The sequence below is a fragment of the Dermacentor silvarum genome, chromosome 8 (genome assembly GCF_013339745.2).
Source record: "Dermacentor silvarum isolate Dsil-2018 chromosome 8, BIME_Dsil_1.4, whole genome shotgun sequence".
NCBI lineage: Eukaryota > Metazoa > Arthropoda > Arachnida > Ixodida > Ixodidae > Dermacentor > Dermacentor silvarum.
The window spans coordinates 23,690,122-23,712,237 of record NC_051161.1 but is presented as its reverse complement, the minus strand read 5'-3'; the positions used below and the strand labels follow the sequence as shown (position 1 = coordinate 23,712,237).

Below are 22,116 nucleotides of genomic sequence, written 5' to 3'. Positions count from 1 at the left end.
GTAACCAGCGATTACCTTGGGACCAGCAGCACGAGCGCAAGAATTAGCGATACATGCCTCACCAAAGCAAATCTAGTTTCTCGTCGGGCGAATGCCCCGCCGCAGCTTAAGTAAGCTCACACCGATGGCCGGCTCTACACGAAACGAAGATTCTTGGCAGGAAGACTGAAGCAGGAAGAATGTGCAAGGTGGCAATTACATTAAAGCATGCTTGGATATTGTGAACCTAGAAAGCATGGCCGAGCAACAAACATAACGCGCGCGTCTCGGGCAGCTGCTTTGCGATCTGCCGCTTACAGACGTATGCGATGACCGCAGCTTGCATTAAATGCGGATTGCCACCACACAAAAGACTAATAACGTGCGGCCCCTTTAGTTGCATGCACAACTAGGAATTTAAGTTGCAGCGTTTGGAAAAAGGATATAATTATCTTGAGCTCCTATTTACCGATGCGAGTGAACGAACAGTACAATCAATTAAATTCGCGGGTTTTACGTGCCAAAAGCACGAACCATTATGAGGCACACTGTAATGGAGGGTCTCAGGAATAAATTTGACCACTGGGGGTTCTTTAACGTGCACAAAAATCAAAGTACATGGTAAGAACTGTATTCTTGCATTTCGCCCCCATCGAAATGCGGCCGCCGTGGCCGGGAATCGAGATCGCGTCGTCGAGCTTAGCGGCGCTACACGTATGCATTTACCGCTAAGCTAACACGGCGAATGTCACTGTACGATTCAACTCCGCGACACGTCTAAACAAACGGCCATGCGCTAAATACCGACACATTACTATTGCGTTTTTATCTAGCGACCGTGACATTGCACGCGAATGCGAAAGTACGTCACTTACTTGACTCGGCGCACCGCAGTTATCCACGCTTGTCGTCTGTCCTTCTCGTACCACCTTCCCGGAATTCTGTAGGACTTCACGAGTGGCTTTCGACCTTTCGAGGCTCTTGTGGCAATCAACAACACAGCAGTATTGCGTGCCACCTTTCCTGGTTGATGAGGTCGCGCTCGCCGTCGCTCGCGCCGTAGAGAACACGGGCGCGCGCTAGCCCAGCGGCGACCTTCGACACTTCCATCCTTCCGCCACGGCCGCCTGGATCGGCGCGCGCGGCGGGGTTCCGGCGGGCAACCCCGCCGCGCGCGCCGATCCAGGCGGCCGTGCTTCCGCCAGGGGAGTATTGGCACTAGTGCCGCGCGGGCAAACTTTAGGTTGCCTCGTCTTATAGTGTACCGAGGATACCAGGGGTTAGATAGATATAAAGCATAAACATTAGGAGAAAGCGAGTATTCAGTAACGGTTTTCCGAGCACATAAGCAACCTACACAGTGCAAATTTTCGGTTCACGTCACCAAAAAGTGGCTTTCATTTCTTCAAAATATAAAGAAAAAGAACCAGAAAACTCGTCTTCGTGCATAGCGTTCGCCGCTCACCTTTCAAAAAGCACACGTTTTCCTAGAAGGAAAAAAAAAATTCTCACATCAGTTTGTTTCATTGGATCATTTCAATGTTCCCTCACAATACTTTTTCCCTCAAGTTTTCTCCCCACCCATTTAACCGCCGGCTTCTTGGCCAATCGTAGTGGGTATGCGCCATGGTATAGGAAGCAAGCAAGGAAGCGTTCGCCGCCAGCGTTTGCAGGTAAACATTACGGTTACATAAGCTGCAGTTGCCGGGAAGCGTGAGAAGCAGTCGGGAATCTTAGAACGCTTAAGAATCCTCAAAGTGTTTCTAAAATGTAATACAACTGGACAAGTCGCATTTTCTTTCGTCTTATAATGCAATATAATTATTTTTATAACTAGTGGTTGAGCATTAGTGATAGAATTTAAATGTAATAGAACTGGACAAGTAGCATTTTCTTTCGTTTTATAATGCAATACAATTGTTTTTATCACTAGTGGTTGAGTATTAGTGATAGAATTTAAATGAGTGGTGCCTTCATCATTGGTCAAGTACTTCATTTGTCCTGCATTTACCTCATTCTAAATTACTAAGGTTCTGTTCACGATAATATTGACACCCGAGTGATTCTTGAGCACTGATCTATCACTTTAGCATGACTTAATATTTGCCTTTAGTGCAAGGCAAATACTAAGTCGATGTGGACTGTTTAAATACCATTCCAGAAACCTCGCAACGCTTGTTTCGTGCAAAGAAAATAACTTAGTTTAAGAGAAAATTGCATCTGAAGGGTCCGATCCGAATACCTTTATGGCAATCCAAATCTCCCGCCACGCGCCCTTTGCTGCCGTCGGTGAGTAAAACGTCTCCCGACAGACGGCGGAACGATGCGCCGCTTCTTAAGGTCCCTGTATAAAAATACAGGGACCTTACCGCTTCTCTGCTTCTTGCAGTTTGTGCGACCGCACTTTCGCGAGCCAGCAAAACCAGCGCAGCACTACGCGATATCGGTACTGAAACGCGAAAGCGCGGGCAGAGTCGAGCGAAAACGAAACCTTCCGACCGCACTGTTCTCAACGGTGTAATGTCTTTCTTCTTCTTTCTGGGGTTTTACGTGCCAAAACCAGTTCTGATTATGAGGCACGCCGTAGTGGAGGGCTCCGGATTAATTTTGACCACCTGGGGTTCTTTAACGTGCACTACAACGCAAGCACACGGGCGTTTTTGCATTTCGCCTCCATCGAAATGCGGCCGCCGCGACGGTGTAATGTCTTCTTTTTCCTAAAAAATGAAATAGAACTGGTCAAGTAGCATTTTATTTCGTCTTATAATACAATACAAATGTTTTTATAATGAGTGGTTGAGTACTAGCGACAGAATTTAAATGAGTGCCTTCGTCATCGGATGAATGTCCCGGTGGAGTCTCTAATCGCATCGTGCATTTACCCCAATTTACTGAGGCTCTGTTCGCGATGATATTGACGCCTTTGAGTTTCTCTAGAATTAATCCATCACTTCAGCTTGACTTAGTATTTGCCTTTAGTGTCCCTTTAAGGATGCGACTGCTTGCAGCCCAGAGGCAGCAAGCGGCCCACTACTGCCACGTCAGAAAGACAGCCCTCTAGATGCCGATCGTTATCAGAACACCTACAGAGCTGTCATGCAAGAGCTTTGTGGCATCTAAAAGATAGTTTACCTTAGATGCTGTGGTCGGTGATGGCAAACGTTCGCGTTTCCTCACCGCCTGGGTTAACAGTTGCAAGGCCTGTTTGTTACACGCTACGTTACACATAATAGCAAAGAAACACCGTCTACATGAAGTATGATGAACGCCCGTCGATGGCAGCCTAGACGATTCGCTTGATCGTCTTTGATGGCATGAAACTTTTGTGGGAGTAACCGAATATTTTTAGTTTCACAAGTGTATTACACAGCTCTGGGGTACCTGGTTGATTGCAAATAAAAAGCAATTAAGAATCCAGGACAGAGTGTACAGGACGAACTATATACTCAAAAGGAACACGGAACAAAAGAGCGTACGTGTGAGCTGGTTGGAGACATCTGATTAAACAGTGAGAACATGGGATGACAGCTGAAGGACACAGCACCGTACTGTAGCTGTCAGCCTACGTTCATTCACACTGCTTCTTCACTAACTCGAAAGAAGTCCCTCGTATTATTTCGCTCCACGGTTGTCTTTTTTGTTTCAGATTTTTGTTAATCTTGATTATCTTTATCTAGCCTTTATAATACTATAGGCATTATCTCTAAATTTCATTCTTTCTGTAGACATTTTCTCGCATGTACTTTCTCATTGGTCAATCCGCCATCCATAAATTGCGCACGCCTAGTATCCGTAGTAATTATGGTATATCCACATTGCTTTCTTTTTTTCAATATCACACATTCCTCACGATTTACGTGGCTACAATGCACAAGTGGTAGCCGTCTAAAAGGCACAAGCTGGACACGCTCATCCATAAAAACATCAAAAAAGTGATAGGAGTACCAATAAACGCCAGCACGGACCACCTTCTTCAACTAGGTGTACATAATACGCTCAACAAAATCATAGAAGCTCAGGAAACGGCTTAAGTATCAAGACTCTCTAGCACCCCTGCGGGGAGGGAGGCTCCACTGTAGCGGTACAACGTACATGTGAAATGTCAGATTACCTACAGGACAACATTATGGTTGTTCCATTCCCCAAAAACGTGCGTCCACAACAGAATGCGAGCAGGCGCAAAGCTAGGGCTGTGGCACTGCTCCGGAGGATAAAAGCCTCGCCTCACACAGTCACTTTCGTTGACGCGGCCCAGTACGGGCACACATTGAACTTCGTCGCAACGGTAGTTAATCACGACGGACACATCACTTGTGCAGCCTCCATCAGAGACACCACCCCGGCTAGGGCAGAGCAGGCTGTGATCGCTCTGGCAATTCTCGACGATGAGAGAGCTGAAGTATTCACCGACTCGAGGGCGGCAGTCCGGGCATTTGCCTCTGGTACCCTCGCTGAGGAAGCACATCGAATTCTCAAAGGCAAAAAAATCATCCAGCCACATACAATCACGCGGTTCCTGGCACATCTCGAGCCCCAACTCGACTCCTTCCCCAACCTCAAATGACATCGCACATGTCCAAACGCACAAACTAACCCTCCGCGCTGATGCCACTGTGAGTCAAGGCTATGTCGATTCTAGGCTTGTCGAGTTCCGTGACACTCTCTCCACATTTAACGAGGTTACCAAACACTACTACATGGTAGGAGACTATACCCTCCTCCACACGGCACACTAACCAGACCTCAAGCTGCCACACTATGCATGCTTCAGACGGGATCATATCCCAACCTGAATTTATTTCATTGCATCAATCCAGACTGCTTTAGCCCAGACTGCCCTAGCTGCGGACAATGTAGTACTTTAGACCACATGCTCTGGGGATGCCTCTTGTTAGAGGGGCCCGCATTTATGCACTGCAGAGGAGTGGAGCTCTGCTCTTCGGAGCTTTCACCAGTCACGGCAATTTTGGACTGTCCAGAGAGCCCACGATGCGGCGCTGGAGCTCGGTCTCCCTTAAAGCCCCTCTCCCTGTCCCGACGTGGGTGCGGACCGCGGCTTTGTCGCCTCCCTGAGAGGGGGCAACGAAGCTTCTCAGGACCTTCAATAAAGTTCTTTGTCTGGCTGTCAATATCATTTTGGAATGTTAATATGCATATGACATACAACTTCCGTGGGAATGTACAGGAGAAAATTGACAAAAATTTTTTATATACCTATTTGCATTTTTTTGGCCTTACAGTAAAAGCTCGTTACAAGAGACTCTCAAGGGACCCGGGAAACATGTCTCTTGTAACCAAAAATTCTAAAAACACTGAGGAGTCGGATTAGACCACTTTATTATACATCAGCATCAAAGTGTGTTTAAACACATCTTTGATGTGAACAGAGCTGTCTCATGGAAACATGGAGATGGCTCCGGAGTCCGACTTCCGACATACAATGCGAAAAGCACCGCAGACGCTGCGACGGAAATCCAACTCAATGGTACTCTGTTGAAGAGTCGGTGTGGGAGCGCGACAGCGATTATAGAAGCGTAATGACAGAAAATTCAGTACATCTGGCTGCGGAACGGAACAAAATCGAATCAAGGGAATGAAAATTGCAGCGCACACTGCTTGGTACGACGTTGGTCGCATCACATGAGCGTGTCTGGGTTGCGTCTCTTATAGTGAAGAATTTACTCTAGGGACCTAAAAAAGTTGTCCTTAGCTTAGTCTCTTGTATGCGATATTAACATGGCGACCATAGGAAGGCGAACCAAACCATTTTCAAATGTCTCTTATAACCAAGTGTCTCTTGTGGCAAGATTTTACTGTATATGTATATGAATGTTTCCCACTCTCTTGTTTGCTTCGTTTTATCGTTCGCATTTTATTTCTGTGGAGAAGGTTTCACCCATAGTGATTAAGTCCTCCTCCTGTGTATGCACAACATTGTACAAGTATTTCTTTAAAAAAAAAGTTTGACAAGAGTGATGGTGCTCTTGTGCTTGGCTTGTATTATGGCTACTTACTGAGTTGGAACACACTCAGTGGCTTCCCACATCCTGATTAGCCTCACAGTAATGCCATTTCTGGGGGCTTACTGCTCTGAAGGCAGTACCTTAAGAAGTGACCAAAAGAAGCAAGAAGGAATAGTCTACAACGGCTTTATTTACTCAAGAAAAACAGCAATGATCTGACAAGGCCTGGACGCCGTCACTTGGTGTGTGTGTGTGTGTGTGTATGTGTCTGGGGGGGGAGGGGTAGAGGGAGGGGTAGAACGTTCAGACACTGCGTCGTCATCGTGCAAGCCTCGCGCTAGTCGGCAGAGGGTGACTATACAAAAATGAAAACCGTCAGCAATGCTTGCATGTGCATGGGTGCATTGTGAGATGGGTGCTTTGAGCTGCGATGATAAGACATAAATGGGGAGAAGAAAAAAATAGAAAGCTTATTTACACAACGCTGCCCATCCACAGGGCATGAAATTGGGCTACCACCACAGGGGCCCGTGCCACAGACCCCCTGTTTGCCCAAGGAAAAGACCTGGGTGCAAAGCGGTGATGCTTATTATGTACAACCGCGGGGCCAGGGAATTAGGACAAGGGGTGGAGGAAGGGCACTCATTTAAAAACGTTTCCAAACTTGATGATGGCAGAAACAAAATTGATGATAGTAACACGGGCGTTGGTGGGTTAAAAGCTGACAAATAAAACACGCCTGGTCACTGCCAGGCTGCTCAGGAGTCTTCACTCTTTGCCTTCTTGGCAGCTGCTCCTTTCCTGCAGGAAGAGACAGCATCACCGTGAGACACTTGACCGAACGCTATGAGACTGACATAATGATTGCAGAACATGCACATAGCTTCTCCCAGCACCATGGTACAGGTAGTTACCACCACACGGCCGCCACACTAAGGCATAAGGCAACAACCAAAGGCTAGTATTTTAAGTATAGCCACGTCATTGGCTTTAGAGTAGTTTTCTTTATTATGTGTGCCTTTTGCTCAAACATTCATTAATTACAACCTAAAAATAATATCAGCATCCTCACCAGCAATATCAAAGTGGTGAAACTCCTGGTGTAATCACCCTATTCACTTTTGACCACACTACACAAAAAGCTGCGGAATTTTCGTGGGCATGCAGCTTTGACATACTGTGGTACTACACTTAAAATAAGCAATAGTATATACAAATACACATTAATATCAAGCAATATCAGTTGAGATTTCTAATGTGTACAACACAGAACCGGAGTGACAGAGAAAGCTAACTGAGGTCGCCATCCATGATCACGTCGATAGCGGCCATGGTTTCTTCTGCAGCGGTTGTGGGCAAACTGCTTCGTTTTGACTCGGTATGCGCGTCGGCCGCGTGCCTATAAAACTGCGTAGTTGCCATCCATGATGGCATCGATATTGATTGCGGTTTCGTTCGCAGATGCAGCGAACAATAGTTTTGTTATGACTCGGTGCGTGCATCGGCTGCGTGCCTTCAACACCGCAAAGTCTCTGTTCATAATTGCGTCGATAGTGGCCGTGGTGTCCACTGCTGCGGTTGTGGCAAACAGTTTTCTTTTGACTCAATGCAAAGCTGTTGAGGATGAAGAGCACCGGCTACATCACGATGGATTGACGGACGATCTTGTTGGCGATCTGCTCAATGAAAAAATCAGAATGCGCCGGTAGCGCAAAGCGTGTCGCAAATGAAGGCGCGCGCAGTGGCCGGGCTGCGAAGGAAGTCACGAGGACTCGATCACTGCTGTGAGAGCCAATGAGTCACGAGATGGGAATTATAGATTCCGCACTGCTTTTGTACAAAATAGCACAGGATTTGCCTATTCATTTACTAAGTAAACGCGTGTTGACGTAATAAGCATTTGCTTATTGTTTTCTGGATAACCTCGATAATTCGACATTCGGTTAACTTGGACATTTTTTTCAGTCCCGTGAAATCCGATTTAACAAGGTTTCACTGTATACATATTTATTGTTTATTGTACAACATTGTAAGCACTGTGCCCCTCAAAGTAGTCCCCTCTACTGGCAATACACTGTTCCCATAGTTTTCTCCATTTTCGGAAAGCCTCCTGGAATGCACTTTCTGGGATGGCACGCAGGTCTCTTGTCGCATTGTCCGGAATCTCTACAATTTGAAAATGACGTCCTTTCAACGTGGCTTTAAGTTTGGGAACCAGGAAAAAGTCTGTTGGGGCTAGGTTCAGATAATACGGTGGATGGGGCACAACAGGAGTGCGATGTTTTGCTAGATAGCTGCGGACAAGGAGCAACACGTGAGCCGGAACATTGTCGATGTGCATTGTCAAAGTCTGGGTTTCATAAAATTCCGGCCTCTGACTGCGTACAGCATCCCTCAAACGCACTAAAATCCCCTGGTAGACTTCCTTGTTTACCATCTGACCACATGGTACAAATTCACGATGGACAATGACAATGCCTTTGCAGTCAAAAAACACAACCAACATCGCCTTGATCTCGAAGGTGAAGGTCGTCCAGGCTTGGGATCGTTGCCGACCGACATTCTACTGTGTTCAAAATTGCCGCGCGACTGGCTGCTCGAGGCACTGTGTATTCGCGGGCATCTTTCACGCTCAGAAAAACACTTTTGTGCAGCACGTATTCTGCAACAGAAAGCTCTATCGGCAGTTTCTCATGTTGCTCTACAATTTTCTCATTGACACTTTTCATCTAATTATAATATTTGAGAAGTTGATTTAATTAAGACCAATTATCTAATTAGGCGGAATGCAAAAATAATCCGAGTATCTCCAAGCGACTGCAAACAACATAACCTTGGTTCGGTTCAGCTACGTTACATTTGTATATTTTTAAAGTTTGGGTAAAGTTACTTGTACCCTGTATATTCTTAGTTCCTGCTTCCTGAGAAAACTAGGACCACAGGATTAATGTCAGCTCATCCTTTTCCATTCTTGTCACCTCTACTTCTTGGAAGTACCAGCAGCAGTACGTAGCCATATCGGCAGTGTGTACCCAGACAGTGAGCTACACCATGCATACATCCTGCTAAGGAAACCAGTTGTTGCCCTGATGATGACATGTCCCCTTGTTCAAATGCTAGCTCCAACAACATCCCTTATTCAACCACTGTTGAAGGCCGCCTCAATGCGATTTGCAGTGTGTGTACCAAATTTCATCCTTCCGTGCCAAGAAACAAAGAAATTTGTCTTGGACTCACCCATCAGACGGCGGTCGTTTTGTAGCCGCTCCAGCTCCTCGGCCAGCACTCAGTGCCACACCATCTGAACAAAGAAAACGCTGCCGTTTCCAACTATGCTTTCGCAGCTCAAGAACATGCTTTTTTTTTTTTAAACATTCAGAAATTGTGGCAACACACCAGCCATGTATTAGGCACAGCCCATCTCCCATATATAATCTTTTGTGCAATATCTGCACGATCTTATGCCAGTGCTGCGAGGCTGGTTAGCATAACTACCGGCAAGTGCAGAAGAAATGCACACCTAAAAAAACCCCCGACACACAAGCAGTACATTTCAAAGGGAAGCTGCACAATGGAAACGAACAATGCACTTAACATTTCCCTTTAATTGAATGTACTTCCATTACAACAACATGTGCTTGCATGCGCTCTGCATTTCCCTACACCATACCATAACACAATTTGCTACTCAGCAACAACAAGCTGCCATCAATGCACCCCCACGTACCTTGCAGCCACCGGACCTGGGTCGCCGGACCATACCCCTTGTCGTTGCGGGCCGCAATGCGAAATATGATGGCTGGCTTGCTGGTGGTGTCCACATGTGCCGATGCCAGGGAAGCTGTGGCCACTGTGCAGGCTGCCTGGGGTCCACAGTAAACTCGCACAAATGCCAACTGCGATGGGTTCGAGGTCACTGTCTTGGCAGGACCTGCACCGTCCCCTGTCGTTGCTGACCGCACTGCCAGGTACACCGAGTACTCGGTCACATCCCCAGGATTGCCCTGAGGTGCCTCCCACGAGAGATGAGCACCGTCAGGACCCTTACTGATCTTGATTGCCGAGGGCGCGCCAGGGTATCCGGGCAGGCACGTCTTGAATGCAGACACTTCACTCCAGGGGCCCCGGCCACATGCATTGATGGCAGCCACTCGGAACTTGTAAGCTGTCCCAGGCAGCAGCTCCTGCTTCTGCAGCATTGAATGGGCACCTAGAGACACAACGTCCACATCTGTTTCATCCTTTCTTTGCTGCTCCGACTGTTCCGAAGGTAGGTAGAAGTGTGAAACGAGGCACGACGTCTCCTTGAACACACCCACGTCGAACCACATGCCGTCACGCTTGCCACTGCTGGCTGATGGTGGTGCAGGTGCAGTAGCTTTTAGTTCCACCTGCGCATGTGGTGAGCATATTCATTAACCTAAATGGCACAAGTCCACAATGCACCAAGAAGGACACTCTCTTAGTTTACAACCAACAAATCTGTCTTAACCACTGCTTTTACAGCAAGCTGTACAGTATATTGCTACCCCGGCAAATTTTCTGCATTCGTGCGTGTACACCATCGCGTCGACAAAGAAAAATGTGTGCGTACTGGAACTTTCAGTGTAACAGAATTATGTTTCCTCAATAGGTTCAAATTACAATCCGATGCTATCATGTCTGCAGGTTATGTGTAAGTCGCACTTTACAAAATTTGTGACGCACTTTGAGAAATTAAATTAATTCAATAACGCACTCGCACCAGGCGGAGGGTCTACTAGAATGAGGATATATGCTGCACTCCGGGCACACCTGCGTGCACGCGTGACGAACGCGTGCACACAATGTATCTGTCCTTGATGAGCTGGCGCTCTGTCCGTTGCATCAGTCACGCAGAGCATGCTGCGACCATAATCGACATCAGGGCAACATTGCTAAAAAATTACGACGTTTACTTCATGAACATGAATTATGCGGAAGCGTATGGGCGCCGCGAACGTGCACCACGGCATCAAAGCACCAATGGAAAGGAAGCGAACGATGTCGTAGACGCTACATTGATGATCTCAACGGTGAGACGCCTTGTGGTGACCGCTTGTGTGACGTCGGCAACAGCTTCGCTGTACATCCACTTTGACAGGTGAAATGGAGGCGGAATTTTTTTATTTCACTAAGGCCGACATTTTCGCCTAAAAGCTGCCCACCACTTCTCCTGACCAATCCCTGAAAACAAAGCGTAAAATGAAAAAAAAAAAAAAAGGGAAATGCAAGCGAATTCCTGACATGCAAGCCTTTAAGCCAGATGGGAAAGGAGGGCACACGTCACTCTGCTTGCTCCAGTTCGGTCTCGGCGTCCCGCGCGTCTTTTCTCATCATTTTTACAGCAGGCGATATTATAGTGGCTAGCAACGCATTGAACATTCACCTTTGGCTTGGGTTTGTCCGAAAAGTGGTCCATGGGATTAAAAAAATTTTCCGAAATAGCCGTCGTGCGGTTTTTGGAGTTCGAATTCGGGGGAGTTTTTCTCTATACATAAGGTTTTGGACCAACAAGGCAGTTTGAATTATCTGCCAATTCGAATTAAGAAATCTTGTATTATTGCGATTTCCTTGTAAATTAAAGGCTAGCTGGCAGTTCACTTTTTTGCGATGGTGCCTACATGCAGAACTGGGCAGTGGACCTAAAATTCTTTCTCCCATTGCATTTATTTATAACTGCTTCACATTCTTTTGTCAACTAAGCGCACTTGTACAACCATCCGTCACAGGTTTTCTTAAATAAAAGCAATGCACACACACCTAATGGTAACCATGGCACAAACCAGCACTTCCTTGTGCACGACTCCCAAAAATTTTCAACTGACCAAGCAGGTGCTTACCGGCGGCTTGACGTCCTCTTCCGTTTTGATGGAAGCTGCTAGGCCATTGGTGGCAGCAGCAGCCGCAAGCACTGGAGCAGGAGTTGGAGGTGTGCTGCTCGCTGTCGAGACTGCTGCCGACGCCAACGTGGTCAGGGGGTCCGCACACATTGCAGATTCAGCCCCCGCCACAGTAGCGGCAGCAGTAGTAGTAGGTGTAGCAGCAGCAGCAGCAGTAGCAGCGGAAAGAGCAGCAGCAGCGGCAGATACAGCAGTGGCTTCCGCAGGTGGTTCAGCCTCTGCCGACATCACTGCACAGGTACACAACACATCTCAACCACTGTCTGTGCATGTAGTATCCCACATTGAAATCATCTTGCTTGAAAAATTGGCATCCACAAAGTAGCACAAAGCGACAAAGAAAGGGCATCTGTATTCCTCAAAGAAAGTTGCAGAGTTCACCTTTCCGAGGCAACCGCTTTGCCAAATGAGCTGACCAAGGGTCTAGCATAGTTTAAAATTTTTAATATCCTCATTCGATTTGGAAAATAGATATTCGAAAATGCTCAAATATTCGGTTGGATACAGATATTCAATCCAAATCGATCATATTGCTGGCTGTGCGGGATCAAACACGGTTCTTGTTCTACCCACCGCAGTGTTAGCTAAGGCGTTGTGCTTCTGAGCACGAGGTCGCGGGATCGAATCCCGGCCACGGCGACCGCATTTCGATGGAGGCGAAATGCAAAAACGCCCATGTGCTTGCGTTGTAGTACAAGAACCCCAGGTGGTCAAAATTTATCTGTAGCCCTCCACTACGGCGTGCCGCATAATCAGGACTGGTTTTGGCACATAAAACCCCAGAAAGAAGAAGTAGTAGAAGCATTTGTTTCTATCTAATCTAAGAATATTGGGGCAATATTGTGCTGAATTTTGTGACAATTTCGTGCTGCTGGCAAAATCTCGCCTGTAAAGCACACTTAGCGGCTAAAAGCCGGAACTATGCGGGAAAGCCAGCCTCAGTAGCAAGGGGCACGGGTTTGCGGGTAGATAGTGTACACTTATTACATTTTTTTTTTGAGCGCCACCCCCAATTCTGAGCAAATTGCGATGAGCGACGACTGGCACAGGATCAATGCCTCCGAGCTTACAGGCATTTGATGCGGTACAAATTTACAGGTGCAAGTTGGAATCAGCTAGCGCAAGACAGGGGTAATTGGAGATTGCAGGGAGAGGCCTTCGTCCTGCAGTGGACATAAATAGTACTATAGGCTGATGATGATGAATAAGGCACAGGTTGGCAAGGAGAGCTAGTGAGAATCACTCAATTTTCCAAGTTAACACGAGCCTAATGCACAATGTTTTAGTATAATGGCTTACTAGTCTAGTTTTGTAACACGGACAATCTAATTGCAATTCTCCAAGATAATTAACCCAACTTGCTAATAAATGCATGTGCATATAATTAATCAATATTCAAAGCTTAATATTCATATTCGAAAATGTCGATATTTGCAGGGAAAGAACAAAAATTGCGTGTTTTTTGGAGGCCAGTTTAGCCGTGACTCATTCCCAGAACTGCAACAGCAATCCGCACAGGATAATAAAGAAAATAAATAAAAGACGTCAGTGTTCCTTGCCAATTTTGCTTGTCGAAAAGAAAATAAACCTTTGAACCCCCCCCCCTCTCTCCTGCGCTTCCTCAATGCAAGGGTTCCCCCCCATCACTTCCAACGGTCCACAAGGGGTCCCGACACATCCATGACTGACTGAGAAGACTGCTTTGGACGAACTATCGGTCCATGCTACAGATCCACACTTTACACTAATTAGTGCACCACATTGAAACTCATCACTCGTAAGGTTCATACAAAATTAAGGAACGAAGATAGTCGAATCTCCTTAATTCAAACACACTTAATTCGAACTTCCGGTTTATTCGAACTGACGCTGTGGTCCCGTCAAAGTTATGTGCATTCCAATGGGCAAAAACACCCAGTACGTAATTCGAACGTGAAAGCATTCGTGACGGTTAAATCGAACATACCCCGCAACGACAATGCTCTCAGCAGTGCACCAAATCACGTGGCGGCGCCTCCGACCAGCATTGCTCTGACAACGTCATAGAGCAAAAGCTTAGGCGAGACCCCTCAATGCCGCGCGGAGAGAAAAAAAAAAGAGAAAAAAAAGAAAAAGAACCGCGCCGGAAATTTCACTCTCTCAAACGGCAAAGTCCCCGTTTCTACGTTGCGCCGGAATAAGCGTGTACCTGCAGACGTCTCAACCACGCGGAGAAAATGGCAGTGAACCCTTCTGATTTCTGCTTCCTCTATTCCCTGGTCATGTGTTGACCTTGAACGCTGCGGCACAGAGGGAAGCAACAGCAGAGGCCCAGTCCGGCCAACGTAACTGCCCACGGAGCAACGGCGCCGGCACGGTCGCAGGCGCGCACGGAGACAGTCGAAGGTGAGGGAGTTGCAAGGAAGTGCGAGGAGAGCCACCGAAGCGACGGGGTTGCTGAGGCCAAATCCACTTCCCTGCCCCCCTCCTCCCTCACCTTCGACGGTCCCAGCGCACGCTGTCGCTGTGTCGGCGCCGGCCACTCCCTGAAGTTTCATTTCCGGCCGTTATCGGGAAGCGGAGCGTTGGCAGACGTGGGCAGCTTCAGGGCCCTCGCTTGCTATGTGCTTGCACGCCCGCGTTGTGTCACAACTCGCACCGTTCGCAGGTCCCATGCTATGGTGCACGAATACTTCAAAAATGAGTCCTTTTAATTCGAACAAATTTTCGGGCCCCTTCGAGTTCCAATTATCAGGATTTGACTGCATTATAATTTAGCCCAGAAAACAAGTTCGCCTCCAAAACCGCAATGCTCCAAAGAAGCATGTTCTTTCCTTTTTGGACAGATATACGAGAAAGGCAACTTGCCTCCGTCAGCTGCTTGTTCAGCTGGTGCTGGTGGTTGCTGAGGGGGTGGGTCATCTACACACATCTGGTCAGGAGGCAGTGCACCAGGTGTCTCCAGAGACAGGCCGCCTGCGGCCGACTCCTCACCTTCACCCTCGGCTAAGAGAAACAGATGCAATCAGAATGACAGCACGCAAATTTGGCACACGTCTAGCTCAGGAAATGCATCAAAAAGCAATAGCAGTAACGAGTTAGGTTAGTAGGTCCAGCCTGAGGAGATGCATTCTTCTAGAAGAATGATTCAACACATAGACAGGGTTTGTATTTAACGATTTCGCTGGAAGCATGTATCCTCTGAATCCAAAAAGCAATTGCCTGCAGCAAGGTCAACAAAACTTCCCACAAGGGTTGGTGAACCTAATCCTTTCAAGTCTAACTTTTCACAAGCATGCAGTGAGTAGCATTGGAGAGATTGGAGAGATGCCCTTTTGTTCAGAAGTGGCCACCAGGATCAAAAAAAAAAAAAAAAAAAGATTCAAGTGACCATTGGCATGCATCACTGCATACGAGTGAATGTAGTATTAGCTCCGAGAGGCAAAAACACGTATAATTTGCCAGATGCAGGTTTGGTGTGCACAGGGTTTATGCACTACCACACCTACTGCCAGAACTGTCATTTCAGGCTGGAACTTTCATTTTGTTCCAGAACATTCAGTGCACTTTATTGTGATAAACATTATATGAGCACTTGAGGCACGACGACAGCACATGTGCAGCTAGTGTGTGGAGGGTTAGAAGGCCCCCAGAGATGTGCAATGCGTTTGACTGCAAACACAACAAAGCCAAGTGGGCACACTGTCATGCACTGCTTAACTGGCACTGCCAGAAGTGCACGCACATTAGCATTTCTGCTGAGGAGCTGTGTGCATACCACACCGTGGTGCACACACTGGTCTGAGAGTAACGAATAGTAATTGTCAAGTTAAACTTATGTAATCCTTTCATAGGGCATTGACAAGTGCCAACACTTTTCTGTTGGTCTTATCTCTTACACCATCGAGGTGCAATGCTTGTAACACCACGGCTGGCATTTCTCATTGTGCCAGCATTTTGACACGCCTGGTATCACCCCGGGTGCTGTTCCCGTCATGCAGTAGCAGTTTTCTCATATGCTCGTTATCCCTTTCAATGTACTTTTTTGTTGTTAAGCTGAACTAGCGCTAAAAATTTCCAAGGGCCCTTTCACACAGAGTGGATGCGTTCATGTGCCCTCACAGAAAATGTGTTAGAGAGACAAGGGATCAGCAAGTTCGAAAAACATCAATCTCGTTATTAGACAACTTAGCGCACACTTACATCAGTGCGACCAAAGACACAGAAGCTCCAGTCAGAGCTCATTTGAAGAGGAAGCCCACACAAGAGAAGTTGAGCTGATGAAAGCGCATATAAAAAAAGTAAAGGAGACTTCCCAGCAATGTTCTTTGTCATAGTAATGCACACAAAACAGACCGCAGTATTTCCACTTGATTCAATTTCCACTTGACTGACCACACTGCATTTCAGATCACACTGAGCACAGTGATGATAGTCAGAGAGACTCACGCTTTTCTTCTTCCTCTTGTTCAGGTGCATCAGCAGGGGCGGCATCTGGGGTACCGGATCCCTGCTCTTCCGGTGGCTCATCACCCCCGCCACTTGAGTCCGCCGGTGGAGGCGGTACTGGTGGCTCCTGTGGGTCATCTCCCTGCCCCGGTGGCTCCTCCCCCTCTCCTCCACCCCCACTGTCAACCGGTGCTGAGTCATCACCCGGCGGCTGTCCATTGTCACCCTCACCCCCTTCACCCTGGTCCGAACAGGCCACCACACACACACCCAAGCGCATGGGCACAGGCCGCAGCAGGGACTTGTTGTGAAGCACAGGGGACACTGTGCATGGAGGCTCTGGGCTGGCACAGCGGGGCTGCTCTGGTGAGTCACAGTCCTCTGGAGTGCCACAATGGATGCCATCTGAGCATGGTTTAGGTGTACCACAATGAACACCATCTGCACAGGGCTCGGGTGTACCACAGTGAATACCATCTGCACAGGACTTGGGTGTACCACAGTGCATACCGTCTGCACAGGGCTCGGGTGTGCCACAATGCATACCGTCTGTACAGGGCTCGGGTGTGCCACAATGCATACCATCTGTACAGGGCTCAGGTGTGCCACAATGCATACCATCTGCACAGGGCTCTGGTGTACCACAGTGAACACCGTCTGTGCAAGGCTCCGGTGTACCACAGTGAATGCCATCTGTGCAAGGCTCCGGCGTACCACAGTGAACCCCATCTGTGCAAGGCTCCGGTGTACCACAGTGAACCCCATCTGTGCAAGGCTCCGGTGTACCACAGTGAACCCCATCTGTGCAAGGCTCCGGTGTACCACAGTGAACCCCATCTGTGCAAGGCTCCGGTGTACCGCAGTGAACGCCATCTGTGCAAGGCTCCGGTGTACCGCAGTGAACGCCATCTGTGCAAGGCTCCGGTGTACCGCAGTGAACGCCATCTGTGCAAGGCTCCGGTGTACCACAGTGAATGCCATCTGTGCAAGCTTGAGCAGATTGGACTCCATCGTCACAAACACCTTCAGCAGTGATTTTGACAGGCACCATGGTGTCAAGCAAGGCCTGAGCAGACTGCATGGTTGCAGGATCTGTAGTGCTGTCAGCATCAGTCTCCATAGGAACTCCCTGAAAAATCGGCAAAGCATTAGTCAAGTGCCTTACATGTCAGTAGCAGCAAACCTGGAAGCAAAGCAGGCCGCACACAAAGCCCTGCTCGTGAGAAACCCAAGTCGATAATAAAACAGGACAAGCACTGCCCAACTATCCACACGAAAGGTAAACTTACAGCAAAATCCATGCTGCCTCAAAGTTTCCAGCTCGCTTGTTTATAGAAGACAGCTGAGCAAGGCCTTTATAAATTCCAAAATATGTAACTTTTCTCAAAGTTGCTTTATATTGGCTGAAAAATGCAACTGAAGAATATTCAGCATTAAAGGTCATGCACCCGAAAAGCTAGTTACAGTGAAACTCCGATTATACGACATTGACGGGACCACGCAAAACTGTCGTATAATCCAGGCGTCGTATAACCGAAAAACTAAGAATACAGGCAGTGACGCTCAGTCTTGCCCAAAAACGGGTACAGACCGCCTGATTAAGCCCGCAGCACGGACTTGCACTGCTTCCAAGGAAGGTATATTAAATTATTAAAAAATTACCGTACTTATTCAATTGTAACGAGAGTTTCTTATTTCACGATTTCGTTGCTTGAACTCGACCCTCGCGTTACAGTCGAATAACGACAAAATTGACATTTTAAAACAGTCTAAATCCCGCAATTTTCAGCGTTACGTTGGCAACCTGTAACTTTACGGCTCGATCCAATCCATAGACAAGTCGACTGAAGTCATAACTTGTTTTTGGTTGGAATCGACGCTGTTTTCGGTGTGCTTGTGGCTGGTTGCTGCAATACTTTACGGCATTTTGCGGTTCAACTCCATTCATTTGCGACATTACGGTGACGCAGTGCATTCGCTATGATGGTTGCTTCGAGTGACGAGCAATTTTGATGACCAAGGAGCTGGGAAAGATCGCCGTGGCTTGGTGTCTCGACGCCAACACAGATGGCAGGACCAGCGTTAAATGCAAGGCCAGTCAGGAAAGCTCTGTGCAACTTGAAGTGGCTTGGTAGTGACCCAGAATGAAATGACTGTGCAGTCACGACTGTGCAGTCAAGTACTTAAATCTCAAGCAAGCTCGACGGCACGGAACATGACAATTCTCAGGCGATCACTTTGGAGATAGTTTCACTTTCACTTTCGTGAGACTCGGCTCGCGAAGCCCCTTAAAGTACACTGCCGACAGCTCTCTTTGCGCTGATAGCGAGTTTAGGACAGTGCCGGAAACACTTATCGAGGACGCTTTCAGTGCGAGCGTGAAATTTTGCGAAAGTGAATCTATCTACGAAAGTGATCGCACAAGAAGATCACCCAAGGAAAGCACCGTCTTCTGTTCAGACGACCATGATGAGTGAAGAGAACATTTCCAAATTGCGATTCCTTGAATAAAGGTACCATTTCATTTTCATTCATCTTGCGTTACATTAGCGGTTTTATTTTCTTTATTTCGCGTGACTGGAAAGTCGCCCCTCACGTTACATTCGGGTAAATACGGTATTGCGCACCCGTTATCAGCCTGTTGCAGTGTGCTTACGTGCCAGAATGCGTCTGCTTAGAAACTTCTCTCGGACAGTACCAGAGAGGCGTCTTACGAAGCGGGTCAGCGTAAAAATGTGTCGTGTAATAGAAGTTAATAATACATTATTTCTATGGGAGTTTTGTCGGGACCAAATCAATTCGTCGTAAAATGCGGGTCGTCACATGACCGGGGGACGTATAATCGAGGTTCCACTGTATTTTTAAACCATGCCTGCATCCCAAATGCAATTTTTTCTCAAAAAGGCAACAAAGAATCTGTGATGCAGTGACATTTGCAGCAATTTCAGCATGCTGTAGTATATTCTGCGACCCAAGCATCCAAAATGCGTAACTGTGCTCCAAGGGAATAACACACACAAAAGTGTCCAAAGCTATCAAAGGAATCAATGGCAGCCAGTGAAACCAGCATTTAATTTCCTACATGTTCCCAACTGCTCAGTGGCAGTCCAGCCTTGCTGGCATAAGCACTCGCGATTATTTCAATGTTGCGATTAAAACTGACAAGCCTTTTACTACTACTCTTCAGGTATTAAGGCTCGACCTAATATGGTAAGAGTTTTTCACTGCCTTTAAACTGTCCGTCATTCCATGAACAAAATGAGCCCAAGTCACTCCAAGAAACAAACCTGTACATTCGACAATATGTTTACATTGTGCGAGACAGCTGCTATGCTTCCTAAGAAAATGAAATACCACAGTATTACTCTTTGCCCTGCGTGCAAGGCAAATGAAGCCTTGGTGTCTCACCTGTAGATCACTCTCATCAAGCACTGCATCCACAGCTGTCGGCTGGGCTGCGAAGCAGACAACAGCAATCACAAACGGCATCAAGTAAGTTTCTATTATCAGCACCATTACACGTCACAGGCATCCGTAACATGTATACTCATATTGGTGCTCCCAAAGTTTAAAAATGCACCATAATTTGTAAGCCGTGCAAATAAGAAATAATCATTATCACAACTTTCTAAAGTTCCCGCCTGAGCATTTTTTGTTTATTTTACTGAAAAAAAAAAAAAAAGTCGCAGTTCCCCCGAAAGGCAAAGCATCGATTGCGATAGCAAATTAGCAGAGAGCCATACGAAGTAAGGATAGTACTTTTATCTGCCATATGAGCTTGTAAACATTTGCTTGCTAACTAAATCAACGAGCATGGTGTCAACGCACACAGCAAACATGAACACATCAAGCTCGATGACCACGGACCCTCCCTGTCAAAACGCTGGCGTGAGGAAACGTGGGAGCAGCAACCAGCGAAGTGACCGTGTTGTCTATCGCTTCAAAGCAAATTGAGCTCCAGAACACACAGATCGATAAAATCTGATCCTGCGTAGAAACCGGCATCTATAGCGCTTTTTATTTTATCATTGAAAGAAAGTATAGCACAGGCAGTCGAGGAACCTACCCTGAAGCCAAATTGGATTTGGCGAAAGAATGTTGAATTTTGAGAAGTATTTAGTTAGGCGCTTTTCAATACATTTTTCGATAACATTGCTATAGAAAGGAAGAATAGCTATAGAGCGATAATTAGAAATGCAGGAGCAGTCACCCTACTGGAATAATTTTTCCTTTTTTTTTTAGATGACTTGGAAATACTCCCTTTAAATACTAAATTCGTAACATGAGGTAACGGGCGGGCGATAAGATGAGCTACTAATTTAATGTTAATTGAACTCATTTCGTCCGGACCAGCTCCTGTAACATTTAAATGCTGTATGACATTGATTCAACATTGACATATTAACTACATTGACATGTCTGATTATTTTTTCTTTTTTTTTGGGACGCCGATTTTCTTGACATTTTCGCGGCCCCTAGGGAGTAAAAAAAATATTGGACGTTGGCTGTAATGAATCTTCGTTAGATTTTTACAGTTGACTGTAATGAGCGTCAACTGTGACAAGTAACTTGTTTTTCCTTTATAATGATGAGAATGCATACAAAACAAACATAAAAGCTCCTTTAACATCTAGTGGTTGAACAACGCACCACGAGATGTTGCAACAAGTGCTGCTGCTGCTTAAGTCCGGCATTCCAGCATCCCATAAATAGCAATTAGTCTGCAGCACACAAAAACACAGCCTTCAAATCAAGTTCATTTCCTTTCTTCAAAGGGGTCACTGCTGAGGTGTGTGATGTGCATACTACCACACAGAGGTTAGAATTCCAATTTTAACTACAGCAGAAACTTACCAGCAGCCTGGACAAGAGCTGAAGAGGGCAATGTTGTGTAGGTGACTCCACCGCCGGCTGAATCTGGCTGACCAGTAGCCATCAGCATCACCTTACCACCAGCAGCTGACAGGCTACCACCCAGTGCCTGCAAGCCAAGCACAGACACTCAACAAGGCTGACTCATTGTACCACAGCAAGTGAATTTCTGCTAAAAGGATGTGCACCCAACTTAGTCAAAAAGGTCCAGAAGGACAAAAACTGGATTGGTGGGGCTTATATCAGGGGTGGCAATTTGGGCCTGTTGGTAAGACAGGTGCTTATAAAGCGTTGACACGGACAGAAGAAAAAAAAAGCAGGACACATGAAGCGCTGGCTAGTGTCTGGAAAACAGCGGACAGTGCGACATGCCGCTAGTGCATCTGTACAATTACAGCGTAAATGTTTTTACTTATTTATTTTAGCTTCAATTTTTTATTGTTCTTGCAATTGTCTCCAGATTCAATAATAAAACATTAGACGGTGGTACAGTTAAACTTGGGTATAACGAAATTGACAAATTCCCGAAAAACTTCGTTATAAGGAGGATTTCGTTATATGCAGGTTCGGCACGAAAATTCGAAAAAGAAACGCTTGCCGTATTTACTCGATTTTGCGCGCCCTCGATTGTAACGCGCACCTGTTTTCCGCTTTCGTCGAAGCACTCATCCTTGGAATGTCACACCACGCACTGGATGCGTGGACGCGTGTCGTTTCGCACAAGCAGCGAGGCATCGGAAACGAAGAGCAAGCGTCACGATGGTGTCGTAGCGACGTATAGTGTTACAGTAGAACCCCGCTGTTACGTTCGCGGGTGCTGCGTTTTCCCAGCTGTTACGTCGTTTGTGGCCCGTCCCGGCACAGCTCCCATAGAACTCAATGCATCGGTGACCCAGCTGTTGTGTCGCAACTGTGGGACCGTTCCCGCATCATACGTTGCGAACTGCCACCCC

At 46.9% G+C, this 22,116-nt stretch overlaps 1 protein-coding gene across 2 annotated transcripts in view; it reads right to left on the bottom strand.

The window, feature by feature from the left end:
* Window positions 1-6,111: 6,111 nt before the first annotated feature.
* Window positions 6,112-22,116, bottom strand: part of LOC119460810 (host cell factor 1) — a 37,799-nt gene continuing 21,794 nt past the window's right edge. The window contains exons 13-21 of one of the 2 annotated variants that reach the window (XM_049672524.1): window positions 21,146-21,272; window positions 19,700-19,746; window positions 17,174-17,420; window positions 16,292-16,993; window positions 14,711-14,848; window positions 11,804-12,093; window positions 9,670-10,333; window positions 9,180-9,243; window positions 6,112-6,743 (exon numbers count right to left, since the gene is read on the bottom strand). In XM_049672524.1, the coding sequence (XP_049528481.1) occupies window positions 6,701-6,743; window positions 9,180-9,243; window positions 9,670-10,333; window positions 11,804-12,093; window positions 14,711-14,848; window positions 16,292-16,993; window positions 17,174-17,420; window positions 19,700-19,746; window positions 21,146-21,272 (2,322 nt within the window). In that variant the 3' untranslated portion in view covers window positions 6,112-6,700. Of the gene's footprint in view, window positions 6,744-9,179; window positions 9,244-9,669; window positions 10,334-11,803; window positions 12,094-14,710; window positions 14,849-16,291; window positions 17,421-19,699; window positions 19,747-21,145; window positions 21,273-22,116 lie in introns of both variants that reach the window. The other variant, XM_037721904.2, reaches the window with a different exon arrangement.